The sequence below is a fragment of the Tripterygium wilfordii genome, chromosome 11 (assembly GCF_013401445.1).
Source record: "Tripterygium wilfordii isolate XIE 37 chromosome 11, ASM1340144v1, whole genome shotgun sequence".
NCBI lineage: Eukaryota > Viridiplantae > Streptophyta > Magnoliopsida > Celastrales > Celastraceae > Tripterygium > Tripterygium wilfordii.
In genome coordinates this window covers 795729-813188 of record NC_052242.1, presented here as the reverse complement: position 1 = coordinate 813188, position 17460 = coordinate 795729, and the positions used below count along the sequence as shown (strand labels likewise).

The 17460-nt window shown below is 37.8% G+C and overlaps 3 protein-coding genes across 4 annotated transcripts; 2 read left to right on the top strand and 1 right to left on the bottom strand.

Moving 5' to 3' along the window:
- The first annotated feature begins 1158 nt into the window (after nt 1-1158).
- LOC120009577 (probable linoleate 9S-lipoxygenase 5) lies at nt 1159-5757 on the top strand. Its single transcript, XM_038860219.1, has 9 exons — nt 1159-1449; nt 2632-2921; nt 2998-3238; nt 3311-3652; nt 3762-3847; nt 3962-4069; nt 4143-4450; nt 4539-4802; nt 4887-5757. The coding sequence occupies exons 1-9, from the start codon at nt 1239-1241 to the stop codon at nt 5638-5640; spliced, it is 2604 nt and encodes an 867-aa protein (XP_038716147.1). The 5' UTR covers nt 1159-1238; the 3' UTR covers nt 5641-5757.
- Nucleotides 5758-6576: 819 nt separating this feature from the next.
- On the top strand, nt 6577-12214 carry LOC120009961. 2 transcript variants are annotated; one of them, XM_038860699.1, is made up of 6 exons: nt 6577-7278; nt 7937-8054; nt 9755-10107; nt 10431-10529; nt 10765-11729; nt 11796-12214. In XM_038860699.1, the coding sequence occupies exons 1-6, from the start codon at nt 6647-6649 to the stop codon at nt 12038-12040; spliced, it is 2412 nt and encodes an 803-aa protein (XP_038716627.1). In that variant the 5' UTR covers nt 6577-6646; the 3' UTR covers nt 12041-12214. The 2 variants fall into 2 exon arrangements, with proteins under 2 accessions (XP_038716627.1, XP_038716626.1); XM_038860698.1 differs by having other exon boundaries at nt 10765-12214.
- Nucleotides 12215-13501: 1287 nt separating this feature from the next.
- LOC120009496 lies at nt 13502-14743 on the bottom strand. Its single transcript, XM_038860114.1, has 4 exons — nt 14627-14743; nt 14365-14529; nt 13961-14110; nt 13502-13876 (listed from the first exon to the last, which is right to left on the bottom strand). The coding sequence occupies exons 1-4, from the start codon at nt 14741-14743 to the stop codon at nt 13502-13504; spliced, it is 807 nt and encodes a 268-aa protein (XP_038716042.1).
- Between the last annotated feature and the right edge of the window lie 2717 nt (nt 14744-17460).

Sequence of the window (17460 nt, the reverse complement as noted above, 5' to 3'; positions counted from 1 at the left end):
AGATGCATGCTTTGTCAAGTGGGCATCATTCTTCGCCTCAAAAGCAGAATATGTAGCATTTATATACACATACACCTATATATATAGCTCTAAATATAAATAAAGAATTTATGCCTTGGTCTCTTTTTGTAACTTCTTACATACACAAAACACACACACACAATAGGATGCTCCTGTGTTTATGGAACTAGAAAGGTATTATTTAATTGTAAGAATTCAACAAACTAGTCACATAAAATATATGCTTCATGAATTTGGAGAGACAAGTATGGAAGAGACATTGTGTGAACATGCATGTATTTTTTTATTTAAAAAATTGAAGTAGTTTTATACATGTGTTATGGACCAGTTCTCTCTCTCTCTCTATATACACATATATACATAGATACATATACATACATATATACATATATATATGTATGAAAGTCTTCTCCTAATTTTTAATTTCACCAATGTGAAACATCCGTCGTCATATATGCCCAATGATATAACACTATAATATGAACACACAACTATATAGTAAAATATTATCAAATGTTTATGTAAAACTTATATGTAACAACCTAATAGAAAAATAAGTTTATATATACAGGGGAGAATACATGATTTTATATCAATATGAGTAAAGCCAAGTAGAGGTCTGAGGGCAACGTCCCCGAATTTTTTTTGGTTATTATAACGGGATCTATTTTTGGAGAAATGTGTGTTTATTATCGTGGGATATATTTTTGGAGAGAGTTTTAGATAATACAATTGTAGCATTTTTTTAGTTTGAAGAGTAATTATGGTGGGATTAAAAGTCTAAAATGCATATGTGGCATGTTTGGGACCCGATTTAGAGCGGGATTTTGGAGAGCACCATTGTGGATGCTCTTATGGGTCTAGAATTCAAACAAAAAAAGTGAATTGTTAATGGGGCCACTTAAACGGTCTAAATCTACGAACGTCCACACTTGAGCCTGACTGGTCATATATATCCTCACAATTAAAAATATATAGATAATAAAACTATATTAAGATAAGAAAGTGAAGGGTCTTTCAACCAAGACCAAAGTCTTTAAAAAAGTAGAATGTGAATGTGAATGTGAATGTGAAGCTTCTTGGTCTTGTCCTCCCCCTCCCCCTATAAATATCAAGCCAAGAGCCTGCTCTCTTCCATATCAATATCATAAACAAACAGAACTTTTATTATTATATTCTCTGTTTCCTTTGTTCATCTCCTGAAGCAATCAAGAGAGATGTTGTCACATGTTGTTGAGAAGCTCAATGGGAACAACAAGAAACCCAAGTGTGATGAAGGTGATGAGTGCAAGATGATCAAAGGCACTGTTGTGTTGATGAAGAAGAATGTTTTGGACTTCAATGACTTCAATGCTTCTGTTCTTGATGGTATTCGTGAGTTGTTTGGCCATGGTGTCTCCCTCCAACTCATCAGTGCTTCTGCTAATGGTGAGTTATTTCTTAATTTTTGTGTTTGAGAGCTTTTAAGGTCTATTGTTAACCACTTCGCAATAGCCTAACTGGTTATCTCTTCGGATTTAGTGCGTAAAGAATCGCACTCAAGATCGGGAGCTCGATTATATGCTAGCGCAGCCATTTATAAGTGTTTTCGCCTCAGCCCAACTAACCTGGTGAACGGGTCTATGCGTGCCTAGCTCGGACAGAGTTTAGGCTTAATGGATTGTTGAAAATGCACGTCTACTGAGTTGTTCTCAGTTAAAAAAAAAATTAATATGTCGAGTGGGTTTACTTGTGCTTAACTCGGCTCGAGTTTGGACTTAACCATCCTGAGATCATGCCTGCTGAATTGTTCTTGTTTTAAAAAGAAATCTATTTTTGGTCTTCTGTTGCTTTTTTCAAAGTCATGATTCTTTGTGGAAAGAAAGAGATTCTATCGTTTCAAACAAGTTTCAAGGAATTGTCTCACCCTCAACAGTGAGTCAATCTGTCAAGCGTCAACACACCCACAAATCAAACCTGCCAGTCCATTTGCACTTTTTTTATTATGTATGCATACACACACATATATATTTATCAGGATTCCAATCTTTCATATGGCCTGCTCATTCTGACGAAGTCAATATTTAATGATAGTTATGAATGATAGTTAAAGAGATGGCCTGCTCATTCTGACAAAGGCAATATTTAATGATAGTTATGAATGGCAGAATTTTCTGTTCTTGTTTGGGATTTTATGATGCTTATGTAAGTGCTGATGAAACTTAAGAAATTAAAGAATAACAAGTAAGACAAAAAGTTTAGTTAGACAGTTAACTACTACATTAATTACCGTTTTAATTATTAGGAAAGCAATTACTTTTATAATTCAGAAAGTAAGATCTTTCTCTGCATATGCTGCATTAAATTAAACTTTTATCTATTTGTTAAACTTACTCCGTAAGACCAAAGTTCTTGGTCATGAACCATGTTCATGAAGGAAGCTGTCAACCTGCTTAGTACCTACCTAACAGGTTACTGATAAAATACCGGTTTAGGGTTTACGGTTTAAGATAAGTTGGGTCATATCAGGTTATTCTGATCATATGACAAATAATGACTTCAAATGAGGCCAATTTTTTTGCATCAGTAACTTGTATGATCATAAATTTCTGATACTATTGTGGCTGTTAGAAAATGGGTTGCAAGGGAAACTAGGAAAGCCATCAAATTTAGAAGATTGGATCACCACAGGCACTTCATTAGTCGCCGGTGAATCAGCATTCAACGTGACGTTTGATTCGGATGAAGACATTGGAGTTCCAGGGGCATTCCTGATAAGAAACAATCATCACAGTGAATTCTACCTTAAGACTGTGACACTTGAAAATGTTCCAGGCCAAGGCAGAATCCACTTTGTTTGCAATTCATGGGTTTACCCTTCTCATCGCTACAAAAATGATCGCGTTTTCTTCTCCAACACGGTAAGTACTTTGTGCAGAGATTTCGTTCTTGGTACCTTTCTGTTTGTTTTCTGAACAATGCTATGTGTGTTTGTAGACATATCTTCCAAGCCAAACACCGGAGTCACTGCGTAAGTATAGAGAAGAAGAGCTAGTGAACTTAAGAGGTGATGGTAATGGAGAGCTCAAGGAGTGGGATAGGGTTTATGATTATGCTTACTACAATGATTTGGGTAATCCTGACAAAGGTCCCAAGTATGTTCGACCGGTTCTTGGAGGGTCTACTGAGTATCCTTATCCGCGCAGAGGAAGAACAGGCAGAAAACCAGCAGAGAAAGGTTAGTTAGACATTCAAAGTACTGTCTATGGAGTGACAATTCAGTGTCTGACATTTTCTATTTTGTTAACAGATCCTAATACAGAGAGCAGATTGCCACTTCTGATGAGCTTGAACATTTACGTTCCAAGAGACGAGCGATTTGGTCATTTGAAGTTATCAGATTTTCTTGCTTATGCACTGAAATCAGTAGCTCAGTTCATTAGGCCTGAACTTGAAGCCTTATTTGACAGTACACCGAACGAATTCGACTCCTTTGAAGATGTACTAAAGCTCTATGAAGGAGGGTTTAAGCTCCCTGATGGTCCTCTACTTGACAATATCAAGAAAAACATTCCTCTAGAGTTGCTTAAGGAAATTTTCCGGTCTGACGGTGAAGGAGCCTTGAGATTCCCAATGCCTCAAGTTATTCAAGGTAAAATTTTGAAACTGACATTTTGGAGTTTCATGAGAACTTAAAAACTGTGCTTCTTCATACCCTTTTGTCCTGCATTTTGACTGAGACGTTCGAACAATCGTGACAGAGGATAAATCTGCATGGAGGACTGATGAAGAATTTGCAAGAGAAATGCTTGCTGGAGTGAACCCTGTGATTATTCATCGTCTCGAGGTACATTCATTCTCTCCCATTAAATTTTCCTCTCTGATACTCACAGGCAAGAAAGTATCAGAAAGTGAAGGAAAATCCAGGAATCCTAATTTCAGATATCAATTCATTTTGCAGGAATTTCCCCCAAAAAGCAAGCTGGATCCTGAAACATATGGTGATCAGGATAGCAAAATAACCGAAGAACACATAGAGGGAAGCCTCAATGGACTGACCATAGACATGGTAATGTTCATATTATAGTCACAATCAGTAGTTTCAGGATTCCTGTTACCTAAAATTGGTGTTTGCTCAATAGGCAATCAAGAACAGCAGGCTGTTCATATTGGATCACCACGACATGCTAATGCCGTACCTTAGGAGGATCAATGACAGTACCTCAACAAAGACTTATGCATCCCGGACACTCCTTTTCTTGCTCGATGATGGGACGCTAAAGCCATTAGCGATTGAATTGAGTTTGCCGCATCCAGAAGGAGATAAGTTTGGAGCCATTAGTACAGTATACACTCCAGCTGAACGTGGCGTCGAAGGTTCCATTTGGCAGCTCGCGAAAGCATATGTCGCTGTAAATGACTCCGGTGTTCATCAGCTTATTAGCCACTGGTATGAATAATACTGTCTCAAATCATCCAAAGCATGTGGATTTGATTAAGGGTTTTTTTTTATAAAATGTGTGTGAATTTTGTGACAGGTTGAACACTCATGCAGTGATGGAACCATTTGTTATTGCAACAAATAGGCAGCTCAGTGTGCTTCACCCTATTCACAAGCTCTTGCATCCTCATTTCCGCGACACGATGAATATAAACGCGTTGGCCAGGCAGGCACTCATCAATGCTGGTGGAATACTGGAGTCAACAGTTTTTCCTGGAAAATTCGCAATGGAACTGTCTTCTGTTGTTTATAAAAACTGGGTTTTCAATGAACAAGCTCTCCCTGAAGATCTCAAAAAGAGGTAAAAAAAAAACTCCCAAACCGAGCTCATTCATCAAAAACAATTTCACTAGTCCCTCATTAATTCTCCTTTATGTGTTTTCAGAGGAATAGCAGTTGAGGATCCTAATTCGCGACACGGTCTTAACTTACTGATAAAGGACTATCCATATGCTGTTGATGGACTTGAAATCTGGTTTGCAATCAAAACATGGGTGAAGGACTATTGCTCCTTCTACTATCAAAACGACGAGACAGTTCAAAATGACGCTGAGCTCCAATCGTGGTGGAAGGAACTCCGCGAGGTAGGCCATGGTGACAAGAAAGATGAACCCTGGTGGTCTAAAATGGAGACTCTTCAAGACTTGATAGAAACATGCACCATCATCATTTGGATAGCTTCTGCACTCCATGCTTCAATCAACTTTGGACAATATCCATTTGCAGGTTACCTCCCAAACCGTCCAACGATAAGCAGAAGGTTCATGCCTGAAAAAGGAACTCCTGAGTACGCTGAGCTCGAATCGAACCCTGACAAGACATTCTTGAAAACAATCACTTCACAACTACAAACTCTTCTTGGTATCTCATTGATAGAGATTTTGTCGAGGCATTCATCGGACGAGGTCTATCTAGGACAAAGAGACACTCCTGAATGGACTGCAGATGAAGCTCCATTGAAAGCATTTGAGAGATTTGCAGAAAAGCTTGGAGGGATTGAGGACAAAATCATTGAAATGAACAATGATGAGAGGTTGAAGAACAGGGTTGGCCCTATTAAGGTGCCTTACACATTGATGTATCCTACTAGTGAAGGTGGACTTACTGGCAAGGGAATTCCCAATAGTGTCTCGATCTAAAGCTTCTTATCAAGAACAAGCAACAATTAGTGCTATACAAATAGTAGATGAATGTTTATGCATATCCAAATCATATAAATAAATCAATACAAATAATACTATTTGATATGTGAAGTATTTGGACTCTCTAACAGAGGCACCAAGTTCATATAATGTTTTTGTTTTTATTTTAATTTTAAATTTGCTTGTCATAATTATATACTTTTTTTGTTTGTTTTGTTGGAATTGGAAATGTGCTATCTATACAAAAGTTCATCTTTAATTTTATTGTGACCTAACATTTTAATTTTAATATTTAATAATCTTTTAAACCTAATAGGTCAATGAATTCCGTAGGTATTGCCAACAAACCCTTCAATGAAGGTGGTTAAGATAAATACTCATAAATAATACTTGAGACTCCCAAAATATGACCTTCATTTGAATCTCAATCAATGTGCAGTAGGTCCTACATGTGTATTTATAATCAATAGTTATTTTAAGAAAAAAAGATCACATACGGGCGTCCGATTTTTACCTTCTGTCAAAACTCCGACATTTGGTTTTGTTGAGGGGTCCAACACATGAAAATTATTGATGCTTGTAATTTATAAGTTATAGGTTGCAAACGTCCGTATAGGAGCCTTCTTCTACATGCCACGTAGACGGGCCTAAAATAAAAATCTTTTTTTGGGGTATGTAACATTACTCGTATTTCAATTAGGTGTTACCAAAATTTGAGCTCCACACTCTCGCTTATCTAAAAAAACACTTCGTGGCCATTCAATTTGGGCCCAATTTGTGATCCTTCTATTTTCTTAATTGCATCTTCTTTGGCGGATTGAATCAGCCTAACTAAGGCCGAAAAGGGGCATATGAGCTTTGAAATGAAATCCAAGGCCCAAACATTGTGTTCTTCGGTTCTTTTCGTCGACCCAGTAAAGAAAGCAGAAACAACCGCAGAGGGTTTAAGCAAACTCGATTTCCATGGAGGGTTTTGTTGTTCAGTCCTGAATTCGTTATCGTTATGGCGAAGTCTTCAATTTCTCATCTCTTACAACTAAGGAGACGTTTCTCTCTCTCCTCTCAAAACCCTAATTTTATTCTCTCTCGTCTCCTTAAACCCTTCTCTACCGCCTCTGCCTCTCCCGCCACCTCGCCGGAATCCCCTAAGCCCTCTTCTCTCTCTGCTCGCATGTCCTTCGTGTTCGACCAAATAGATTCCATCGAACGCGAACGCTCTCAGAAGGACGAGACTCTCCAGAAAATCCGCGCTTGGCGCCAATCTAGAAACAACCCCACCCAACAAAACCCAGAATTGGGGAGTTCCTATCCGACCGGGTCTGCCGAGTTGACTCAGACTAACCCAGCTGAACTCGAGGGGAGCTCGCCTCAGTTGGGAATAGGGGTTGTGAAGAAGAAGAAGAATGAGGTGGAGTTGGTGCATCCCTGGCCGGAGTGGATAGAGCTTATGGAGAGGTTAGTGCAGCAGAACTACTTCGATCACAAGAGGCGAGATGAAGACAAAATTGTGCAAGAATTGGGGCTTGATGTGCCTGAAAATGCGGATGCTGATGGTGTGGGCATTGATTTCTCGGATTTTAAGACCATCCAGACTGCATGTCTTAACTTTGGAAAAGACCGATTCGATATCCTGAGGTGAATTTCTAATATTGCACTGGAAAGTGATTGAAAATTGTTAAGCTGGTGTGTAATTTAGTGATAAAATGCTAACTGACTGCAATTAGTTAAAATAAGCATTTCTTAATAGAAATGACAGATGATTTGCTGCATTGAGTTGTATGGAAAAGTTGTTGATGTTATGAATTATTCTTGGAGCTGTTGGCTTTCAGAGTGTTGATATTACCGTAAGGGCATGTATTTGTGGGTTTTGGGGTTTCAAGAGAAGTTTAAATTCAGTTCGAAAATGCACTGGAATATAAGTGACCAAATGGTGGGGAATTGTTGTGCAAACTGCAAAGTGTTCGTTTTTCACAGGGAATGGAAATGATTGTGTTGTTGAAAATCTTTGTTGTTCTAGGTAATCTGTCTCTGATAATACACCCACTCAAGTTGAGTGTTTGACAAATAGATTGTGGTTTCCCGTTTACTGGAAAGTAAATGACGTTCATGAGGACAGAAGAAAGACTTCTCAATTCTCATTAGTTATTAATGAATATCAGAGGTCAAATTGAGAAATTATTTGAATGTATTATATTATGAAATTCAGTTTGTATTTTTTATTCATTTGGTTGTTGGTGTCACTCGAAGCAACTCACTGTGCTTGACTTGTGCTGAGATAGTAATTTGATTTCAGGTCATTGTCAAGGCAGGATATTCAAGTTTTGGTTGGTTACGGTTGCCCCACTGCAGACAAGAAAGTGGTTTTCTCTGCAAAACTTTTGAGAAAGCATGTTCACCTTGATGAAGGAGATGTAAGTCATTGTTTCTTTTATTTTGCTAAACATTTTTTCTGCTATATGTTGATGACTCTTCTGATAGTCTTTTATTGCATTTTATCTTGTACTTTCACCCTCTGTGAATTTTGGACCACTTTGGCATTGATGTTATTTAATAAAATGCTTGTTGTAACTTATAAAGTTGGCTTTTACTAGCCATCTCTATAAGCTGTTGTAAGATTGGTATTAGCTTTTTTCATGGTTAGTTCTTAGTAATTACTTTTTTGGTAAGTTTACCAACATATAGAGGCATTGTTGAAATGTTTATAGTTTAGTACAAAGTTCTTCTAAACCATGAAGGAAATCTTGGAATATGCTCTGTCAAATGGGAAGTCAATTTATTAAAGCACCAAGAAGGATAATAGAAGAACTATGAGATTACTAAGCTAATGGCCTCTAAAATGTTTTTGCAAGTATGAAAAGTCCGAAATTTGATACAACCAAACCAATTGTCAACAAAAGCATCTATGTGCCAAAAATTTAAAGTTGGAGATTCTTTTATTCCTCACAATCCAGATCAACCCTATAATGGGCATTGGGACTAGCTGAATGATCTTTTTCTTGGTATTGTAAGTAGTTAGAGAACTCTACTACGAAGTCGTTTCTTCTAATATAGAACAGCACTGACCCAGTTGATTCCCAGTAGGTTTAGTTCAATAAACCGCACCTTCCGCGGCCAAGGACAATGGAGCAAAAGAAGGTAGCTTTTAAATGCAGTCCTCTATCTAGTTCTAAAAGCCTCGAAGAAAAAAACACTAGGTGATTTGTATGAGCAACATCTAAAGTCTAAGGCTCCTCCTAAAGCTGCTTTCTTTTGTTGGGAGGTTGTATGGGGGTAGAATCTTAACAATGGACAACTTGCGAAGGAGGGGCTATTCACTGGTGAATAGATGTTGCTTATGTAAGGCAGACCTGAAATCAATTAGTTCTCTTCTCTTGCACTGCCCTTGATCTATTAAAGTTTGGGCAAATGCTTTGATGATGTTGGGCATTTGTTGGGTCACAAACTCTTCAGTGGAAAAGGAATTGATAGCCTGGAAGTCTATAGGAGCTTCATAGGACTGGTGCCAATGTCTGTGATGCGGATGATTTGGATTGAAAGGAATAATAGAGTCTTCAACAACGAGTCCTCCATAGATACATTCACATATAGGTGGTTTGAGTGCCTTATATTTTGGAGTTCGTCTTTCTCAAGGAATGCTTTTGATCATATGAATCTCTATCCCTTGTAATCTTTTTGGGCTGCACCCCCTTGGTGCTTGAATAATTTTTTTTTCCCATTAAAAAAGCATTTAAAGTTGTTATCGAATATTGACTTCTGAAAAATAAGCAAATGCAGGAAGTGGCGGCGGACAAAAATAAGCAATTGTAAACCCGGCCTTTGTATGTGGTAATAAATAAGTCTTTCTGCATAAATTAGAAGTTATTTTGCATTCCTAAGTAAATGATTTTATATCTTGGCTGTTTGTGTTCTTGAGGCTTCTAGCTGTCAACTGATGTGGTGTCATTTTATGTAGTCATTTCACTGGGGTAACCTAGATGTTTTTGGTTTTGGCTTTCTCCCTTGTTTGGTGTGCATTTACTTTTGCTTTGTCTAATTCATGTTGGCCCACTAATACCTATTTGTGTACTTGACCATGATTTTGATTTTTTCTGATTCCTCGTTTAAAATTCAGGTTTGCAGTTCCTGCAGTTTGAGGAGCTCTTGTGAAAGAGCATATCTACTAACAAATAAAGAGGACGAGGCACGAACTATTGATATTATGCGCGTCCTATTAGCCTATGGTTTTGATCCCATAAATGGCTCTCTAGTCAACAAGTCTCTTATGAAGCAGAAATCTTTGAAAACTGTGGTCCGCAAGTTGCTTCATGAGGTTGTCAAATTGAGTGCTGTTCCGATAGATCCAAATCTGCCCCCACCCATAATTAAAAGGCCTCCACCAAAAGTGAAGCAACCTCCTCCCCCTCCTAAGAAACGAGTTGGACGTGATGATGTTGAGATGAAAAAGGGGGATTGGCTGTGTCCCAAGTATGTAACTTCTTTAATATCTTATCATATGCTCAAGGCCAATTTATCTTTATTCTCTTATTGGTGCTACAAGGATCTCTATTCTAAAACAATGAATATGTGATTCAAGTGATAATGAGATCGAGAAAAAATGGAACAAAAAGAAAGAAAGAAAAGATGATGTCTCTGGATTACTTGTTTCCTAATCACTAAGTGATTGGCCATGTGATGCTCATATGTAAGCATGTTATAAATCTTGTATTGGTTTATCCTACTTTCTGCTTTTAAATTATCTCTGTAGTCTTCGTGGACAATTTGTTAAAGATGCTAAATATTTGTCTCAGGTGTGATTTCATGAATTTTGCAAAGAATACAGTGTGCCTTCAGTGTGATGCTAAGCGGCCAAAGAGACAGCTGCTTCCCGGAGAATGGGAATGCCCTCAGTAAGTTTTTTAAAAGTTCTTGATGCACCGCTGCTCTTGTGTCCTCAACCAATCCACTGCACATTCTGCACGTGATCCCTTTTGCATGTGTTTGATGTTAATTTATGTGACATCAGGCTTGACTTATAAGTCTGTTTGTCACGGATGATGTGTTGTATGATGAGTTGTCTAATTTGTTTATGATAATTAAAGGATGTTTGCTATGTTGCTTATTGCTGAATCTATGTTGTGGCAGATGTAACTTCTTGAATTATAGGAGAAATATGGCATGTTTTCATTGTGATTGCAAGCGCCCGCCTGATGAGTTCGTGGAGAATCAAATGCAAGCAACGCAACGTGGTGGCAAAACAAGATTGGATAAGATTGCTAGTCGTGATGAGGTTTCCAAAGCTTGGAATTTTGATTTTGACGATGACGAATCTGATGGGGCAGATGTAGCTGCTTTTGAGTATGGAGATTCTGCTGTAACGAATGAAGATTCTCCTTTAATCAGTAGGCCTCGGGAAGGAAATTTCAGGGGACCTGAAGACGACTCCAATATATCTGGTAGAAATCCAAGGTTTCGTGCAACAGAATATTCTAATCCTCATCATAATAGACCTGGAATGGGGTTTGATGATTTTGATGAAGACAATGTTGATAGCTATGAGCTGGACACCCAAAATAATGACTCAGTACGTAGGGCTTCCTTTTCTGAGGTTGAAGGCTTTTCGGACTCTGATGATATTGAAGATTCTGATGATAAGGTGTCTCCTGGTCATAGAACAAGAACCCCACCTTACCGTAAGCCACCTAAATCTGTGAGTCGGAAGGCTACTCCCTTTGGTTCTGAGGGTGATGAAATGGATTTTGATTCAGATGAAGAGCTTTCAGTTCACTCCAACTGGAAATCCAGTCATGTAGCTGATAGAAGTAGAAGAAGAGGCTCTACTGGTCCCTCTAGGGGATTAAGCTATGGCTCAGATGAAGAATTTGGGCTCCAATCTGATGCAGAGAATGATTTTCGATCCAGGGAACAGAAAGGAAGGCGTTCTGGCAGTTCCTTTTCTGGCTCAGAATCTGATGATCATGACCTTCATTCTCGGGAAAATAGGTCTCGAAAGAAAAATATAGAACCTGGTGGTAGGAGAAACAAATTTAATGGTCGCGGTGATTTTGACTTTGGCAGGGATGCACAATTGAGATCAAATGGGAAGAGAGGTAGTCGGAGCTCCTTTGGTGATGATTTTGATGGATCATCTTCAATGAGATCAAATGGGAAGAGAGGTAGTCGGAGCTCCTTTGGTGATGATTTTGATGGATCATCTTCAATGTCTCGTGGTAAACATAGAGGGTTTGGAAGTAAAGACCACAGTGGTTGGAAAATGAATGGCAGAAGGAGTGACTTTCACAATTCCAAAGGAGCCGGACAAGAAGGGTTTGGAAATAAGTGGCGTGGAGGGTCAAAAGAATACGATATGGACAAGGATCCTGGAGAATATAGAAACAGCAGGCGTGTTATTGAAAGATAAAGTATGAATCATCAGTCATGGCAGAAACGACTTGCAAGGATAAATGATCACTAGTTCTCCTAATTGCTCCCCTCTAGCCTTCAAAATTAGCAGCAATGGATTCATCCATATTCTTGAAGATTCCAAGGGAAATCAGAGAGGAAAAACTTTCATTTTGGAGTAATGTACTACCATCTGGTGCAATGCCTTCACTGTCTTGCATTAGTAGTATACAATTCATATCAGCTCATCTAAACAGTTCTCTAAAACTTAAATATTCATTTTCGCAATCTTTTTTTATTTTTTTGTTAATATTTTAACGATTATAGTAATTCATAATACAAGAAGGCAAGGGGATCCGAGTTGGAGCCGGATAATCGGTGAGTGTTGGGGAATGGAGCTTCTGCACTGGTTGCGGGCTGTTCCTTTTGGGTTGCTTTAATGCTTTAAGGTTGTGGGCTCATTAACATTGAGCTTCTTGGTCTGTGGGCTGGCACTGTTTAGGGCCCAGTTATTACTGTTGCTGAAATTGGGCCCATATGGCATTCTTGCTCTTTTGGATCATGCTTGATGGTGTCCCTTGGGCCGGGCTATGGTCCGTTCCTTCATTCGCCTACGGGTTCCTGCGGCTATTATTTTCGGCTCGCGTGGTCATCTTCGGGTTGTTTTCCTTTGGAAGCTTACTGGGGGTGTCAATGGGCCATAATGGGGTGGACACAAGCTCTTATCATGGAAGCTCTTAGAGATCCTTCATCCATTCCACCATCTTCATCTTCTTCGATGGGCCATGGAGGTAAACCCCGACTCAATAGGGAGAATAGCCGACTGTACAGGCTACGGTACGGGTTGAAGAGCGAGCTTCAAGGCCAGAGAGAGGAGCAGCTTTACCGGACGAGGCGGGGGATCGTTACCAAACCAACTCTGTTCTGAGAGTAAGGCTAACTTCATCTGTTGAATGCACTGCTTCTTCGATTGTTATGGGAGCTCCTACCATTCATGTTCAAAGGACTTCTTTTTTTCTTTGTTTTAACATACTTGAAGAGATTCAAATAGAATTTTTTTTTTTTTGAAACAAAGGGTGTGAGAAGGGGCATGACTCGAAGCCACGCCCCAATGGGTGAGATTAGTATCATATGATTTTGATTTCTTTATGGATTAATGTTTTGAGGCTCAATTCGATTTCAACTAGTATCGGAGCCGTCTCTTTTTTTATTTTGTAGTTGTTAAACCAAAAAAAAGAAAAAAAATTACTTCTTGATTTTGGGACCGGGTCTACTCCGGTGGAGACTTGCCGGAAACCTATTTGACCATTTTCTTTTGCTTTGTTGAATGAGGTTTCATTATTATACCAAAGAGGAAGTAGGCCAAGGTCTGGGTAGTTATTTTCGTTATTATTAAAACTCGGTAGTTTGATGCTTTAGTTTAGATAGAGCTTAGCATCAATGATTACATTTATTAAGTAGGAACTTTAGTAATCGGAGATCAATTAGCAACAATGCATAATGGACCCACGCCTGGACCTCCATAAAAGAAGCCACTATTATAATGGCTGATGCTATAGCATGGGCCGCTGTACTGATATGTCAAGTTGTGGGGCGTAACCGAATGGAAGCCCTCATTCTGAAATGCGGCTCCTAGTGAGTCGAAAGAACTTGCCCTTCCATTTCCCTCTTGTGCATATCTCCCAGATCCCATCTCTTCTTTTGATATACGCTCATTGTCGCTGTTTATGCTCCACACCTTGCCACCCCAATATACATGTGTGGCTCCCTCTGCTAAGTGAGTAAAGTTGTGGCTTGACCAATGCCCCACTGGAATGTTTTCCACTATCAACCCCCAATGTCCTGTACTTAAATGCTGATTTAAAAACCAAATTCAATTTCTTATTCTTTTTTTAAAAAAAAAGGGAGATATTTTTTTAAAAAAATAACTTTTAATTACCTTCACGATTTGAATTGTGGAATAACATTGTAGACCATCATAGGTTGATACTTGATTATAGGGTTGTCCTATCATATTTACATTATCATTCTGTACAAATCCCGGACACACTAAATTGTAACATCCCAACGCAGTCCCTTGCGCATTACGCTATATAAATTTGAACAAGATTTATATTTTATGAAAATATGTATAAAAAAAAAAAGAAGATAGTTGAATATGAATTTAGTATGAGCTTACGACGGTCCAACGAACAAATAATCTTGTTTTGTTGTCGTGATAAAACCCAGGGAAGACCTAAGTTGAGGACGTTGAAAAACAAAATTTGTAACTTTTATTTTCAAGTTACACTAATTGAAAAGAAAAGAAAAGAAAATAAATTATTGATAGAGAGAAAGACTAACATGCCATCCCGCTTCAATTGTATTGATAATTCCATTTACTTTTGTTTTGATCCAAATTTGAGAGCTGCTCTCAGCCATCGTGCTAGCAACTGACGGTTGCCATAGGTTTATACGTGCTTGTACTCCTTCTACCTTTCGTAGTGGTTTATATATTGCCATTGCATACTAAAATCATTGATTCAAAGTAGGAGTAAAAATATTGCATATATATAATTGACAAATCTTCATTATTTTTAGGAGTAAACAAAATAACCAAAAACACCTTGTAGTGATCACTCGTATCAAGTGAATGACGATAAAAAGGGTGTTGCTTCCTTTTGAATTTATACACAAAATTTGTTCTATTAATGCCATTCATCTTCAAGTCGTCTTTCTGCATTTACAACCATGGACAATTAAACACCGTTAGAAAAAAATTAAAAAAATAAAATACACCCATGAAAATCCTTTTTAAAAATAATTAATATGTATTACTAATCAACTTATTAGTATTTTATTATTTTTCTTTCTAATATCTCCTCTGTTGAAATCGGATTCTCTTAACTCAGCAGTCTCTTGGCTTCGAAATGGCTCTTACTAATCCATGGACCATGGATCAGGCCACTTCAATGCCATTACCAGCTAGCCTTGTGCAGACTCTTGCCCCTGTTGTCTTTAATCATACTTGGAAGGAGGCTAACGGCGTGGCATACTGCCGAACTATATGCTGCTACAAGATTAGTCGCCGCATATGGTGGATATTTTGTGGACTATACATGAAGCATCCGATAGATTTATGGATTCCGGAGATCTCTGAGTTTAATTCCCATTGAAAACAATACTCTTGTCTTCAGTTGAGAAATTTCTGTGTATGTAAGCTTAACAGTCCGAGTTTAGACTCATATCAAATGCTCAAATAACAAATTTGCATGATTTCATTCTCGATCATCAAAAAAAATGAATGAAGCATCCAACATTTAACCAAAACTATTAAATTACACCAAATGAAATACAGTAATAGTTAAGTCAAATCAATAAGCAAACAACGCAGTGGACTCAATTACCTCTCTTGTCACTGTGGCTGGTGGTTTATTGATCTTTTTTACGGTTGCAACACTTTCTTCGTATCTTTTGTGGTTGAGAGCCGAAATGGGAGTAGTAAAGAAGAAGAGGAAAAATAGCAAAAATCTAAAACCTAAGAACTTCATAACTTGTGAACCCAAGAAATCAATTGATTTGGAGATTGAAGCTTGTATAATTAACATACATCATATATATATATATATATATATATATATATATAAAGGTGTATATATAGTTCTGTTTGAAACCAAAGGGAAGTTAAAAGATGACAAGGAGAATGCATAGACAAATCCGTCATTATTTTGGAGTCTCCACTCAAGGCTACCCAAGTGAAATAAAAAAAAGAAGACACAATGTTGGCTACTTATAGACCAAGAGTTTCTCTCTTAATTTGACATCAAGAAAAATATGGTTATATGAAAAATTAGTGTATTATTGATGATTTAATATTGTTCTTTGTGTCCAACCAAGTCATCTTGCTTAAGAAATTTGACTAAGCTGGGCCAGCAAAAGTGCTCCATGAGCCAACATAAGTGCACCATTGTAAGTGCATCGACATGTGAAGACAAGACATTTGGCGTAAAAATTTATATAACGACAATAAAAGGGTTTATTACATGGCAGTCACGAAGCCCTTTGTTTTTGGTTTTTTGTTTTTTACAAACTATTACAAAAAAATTCAAGACAAGAATGTAAAGTTAGGTTTCTATTTGTGACAACTGGAAAAACAAAAGGGAAATAATATAATCATGGTTGGCATCAAAAGAAATAGGAACATATGAATCTAATTATGAAATTTCCTTGAAAAACAAAATTGTCCTTACAAGAAAAAACTCGTTCTAGTAATTTCTGAAACTTCTATATAAAATGAACGTAAACGTTGAAGCCCAAACGACATGTTATTAAATTCTAGGCTTAAGCTATTTAATTTGGATTTACTATCGAAGCCCAAACTACATGAAACAAAAAAAACAACCACAAATCGAATAATATACTTTTTTTGGATAATCGAAAATGACATCATACAAGATTGTCATTTAGATATTCGATATGGACATAAACTCAAGCCGTTAGCCCCATTCCCACAAAAATTTATCACCCAACTACAATTTTACTATTGTTCTTTGCATCCAATCAAGCGAGCTTTCTTAAGAAATTAACATTACGAGAGTAAGTTTCGAGAGGTGAAGACAAGTATACAAGAGTTGTTAGGCCTGCTCGTACAAAAATTTCTCACCTAATGACTGACTAATTTGATAGTGGAGTCAGACTCCTTGAATGCAATCTCTATTGCAAGTTTAGTATGGAGTCATGTTTTTGTGCGCGGTGACACGACTTGATGACCCGACCCAAGAAGATTGTTGTGGATCAGAAAGTGGATTTTCGGGAGGTTTACTTCGTAGAGCGGAGGTGAGGACCGATAAGCGTCAATCGAAACACTCACAGATAAGCCCAGTTTCGGCCCCAATTGTTAAGTGTATGATTAGGTTTAGCAACTGCTCTTCAGTTGCTGTAATTTGGTAGTCTCTGGTAATTACACAATTAGATATTATATCTTAATACTTAGACACTTCAAAAAAGCTATTACTACGAAGTACAAGTTAACACTCAACCACTCGGTGATAGCTTAGTTGGTCGTCTCTTCAGACTAATATGAGCGTAAAGGATCTCATCCGAGGTCGAGAGTTTGATTTTAAGCTAAAGTCACATTTTCAAATGTTTTGCATTAGGTCTCGTGATATTTTAAGTGAATAATCAAAAGCCGGTTGTTTGTTTTTATCAATGCAATTAATGGTTTCGTGATATTTCCAAAGTGGATGGTACAATTCTAAGTTGACGTCACTATTTTCAAGTGTTTTGTGTTAGGTGTTGTGAAATTTTCAATGTAGGTGAACAAAGCTAGTTGTTTGTTTTTATCAAAGCAATCAATGAGTTCTCCATCGGTTAAGCATTCAAAGCTAAAACAAGAGTATTGGTAGAAAGGAACAATGCCAGCAAAGCAACAACCAGGAACTTCATATACTTCATAGCTTA

Bases quoted from the DNA above. Each gene is read 5' to 3' on its own strand.
- LOC120009496 (XM_038860114.1), bottom strand. From the start codon at position 14,743: ATGCAGAAAGACGACTTGAAGATGAATGGCATTAATAGAACAAATTTT. The intron at 14,530-14,626 runs GTGTTTTTGGTT...CAATGATTTTAG, and splicing joins ATACGAGTGATCACTACAAG to TATGCAATGGCAATATATAA. The intron at 14,111-14,364 runs GTTAGTCTTTCT...AAATTTATATAG, and splicing joins CAATTGAAGCGGGATGGCAT to CGTAATGCGCAAGGGACTGC.
- LOC120009577 (XM_038860219.1), top strand. From the start codon at position 1,239: ATGTTGTCACATGTTGTTGAGAAGCTCAATGGGAACAACAAGAAACCC. The intron at 1,450-2,631 runs GTGAGTTATTTC...TGTGGCTGTTAG, and splicing joins CATCAGTGCTTCTGCTAATG to AAAATGGGTTGCAAGGGAAA. The intron at 4,070-4,142 runs GTAATGTTCATA...TTTGCTCAATAG, and splicing joins ATGGACTGACCATAGACATG to GCAATCAAGAACAGCAGGCT.
- LOC120009961 (XM_038860698.1), top strand. From the start codon at position 6,647: ATGGCGAAGTCTTCAATTTCTCATCTCTTACAACTAAGGAGACGTTTC. The intron at 7,279-7,936 runs GTGAATTTCTAA...ATTTGATTTCAG, and splicing joins GACCGATTCGATATCCTGAG to GTCATTGTCAAGGCAGGATA. The intron at 8,055-9,754 runs GTAAGTCATTGT...TTTAAAATTCAG, and splicing joins TTCACCTTGATGAAGGAGAT to GTTTGCAGTTCCTGCAGTTT.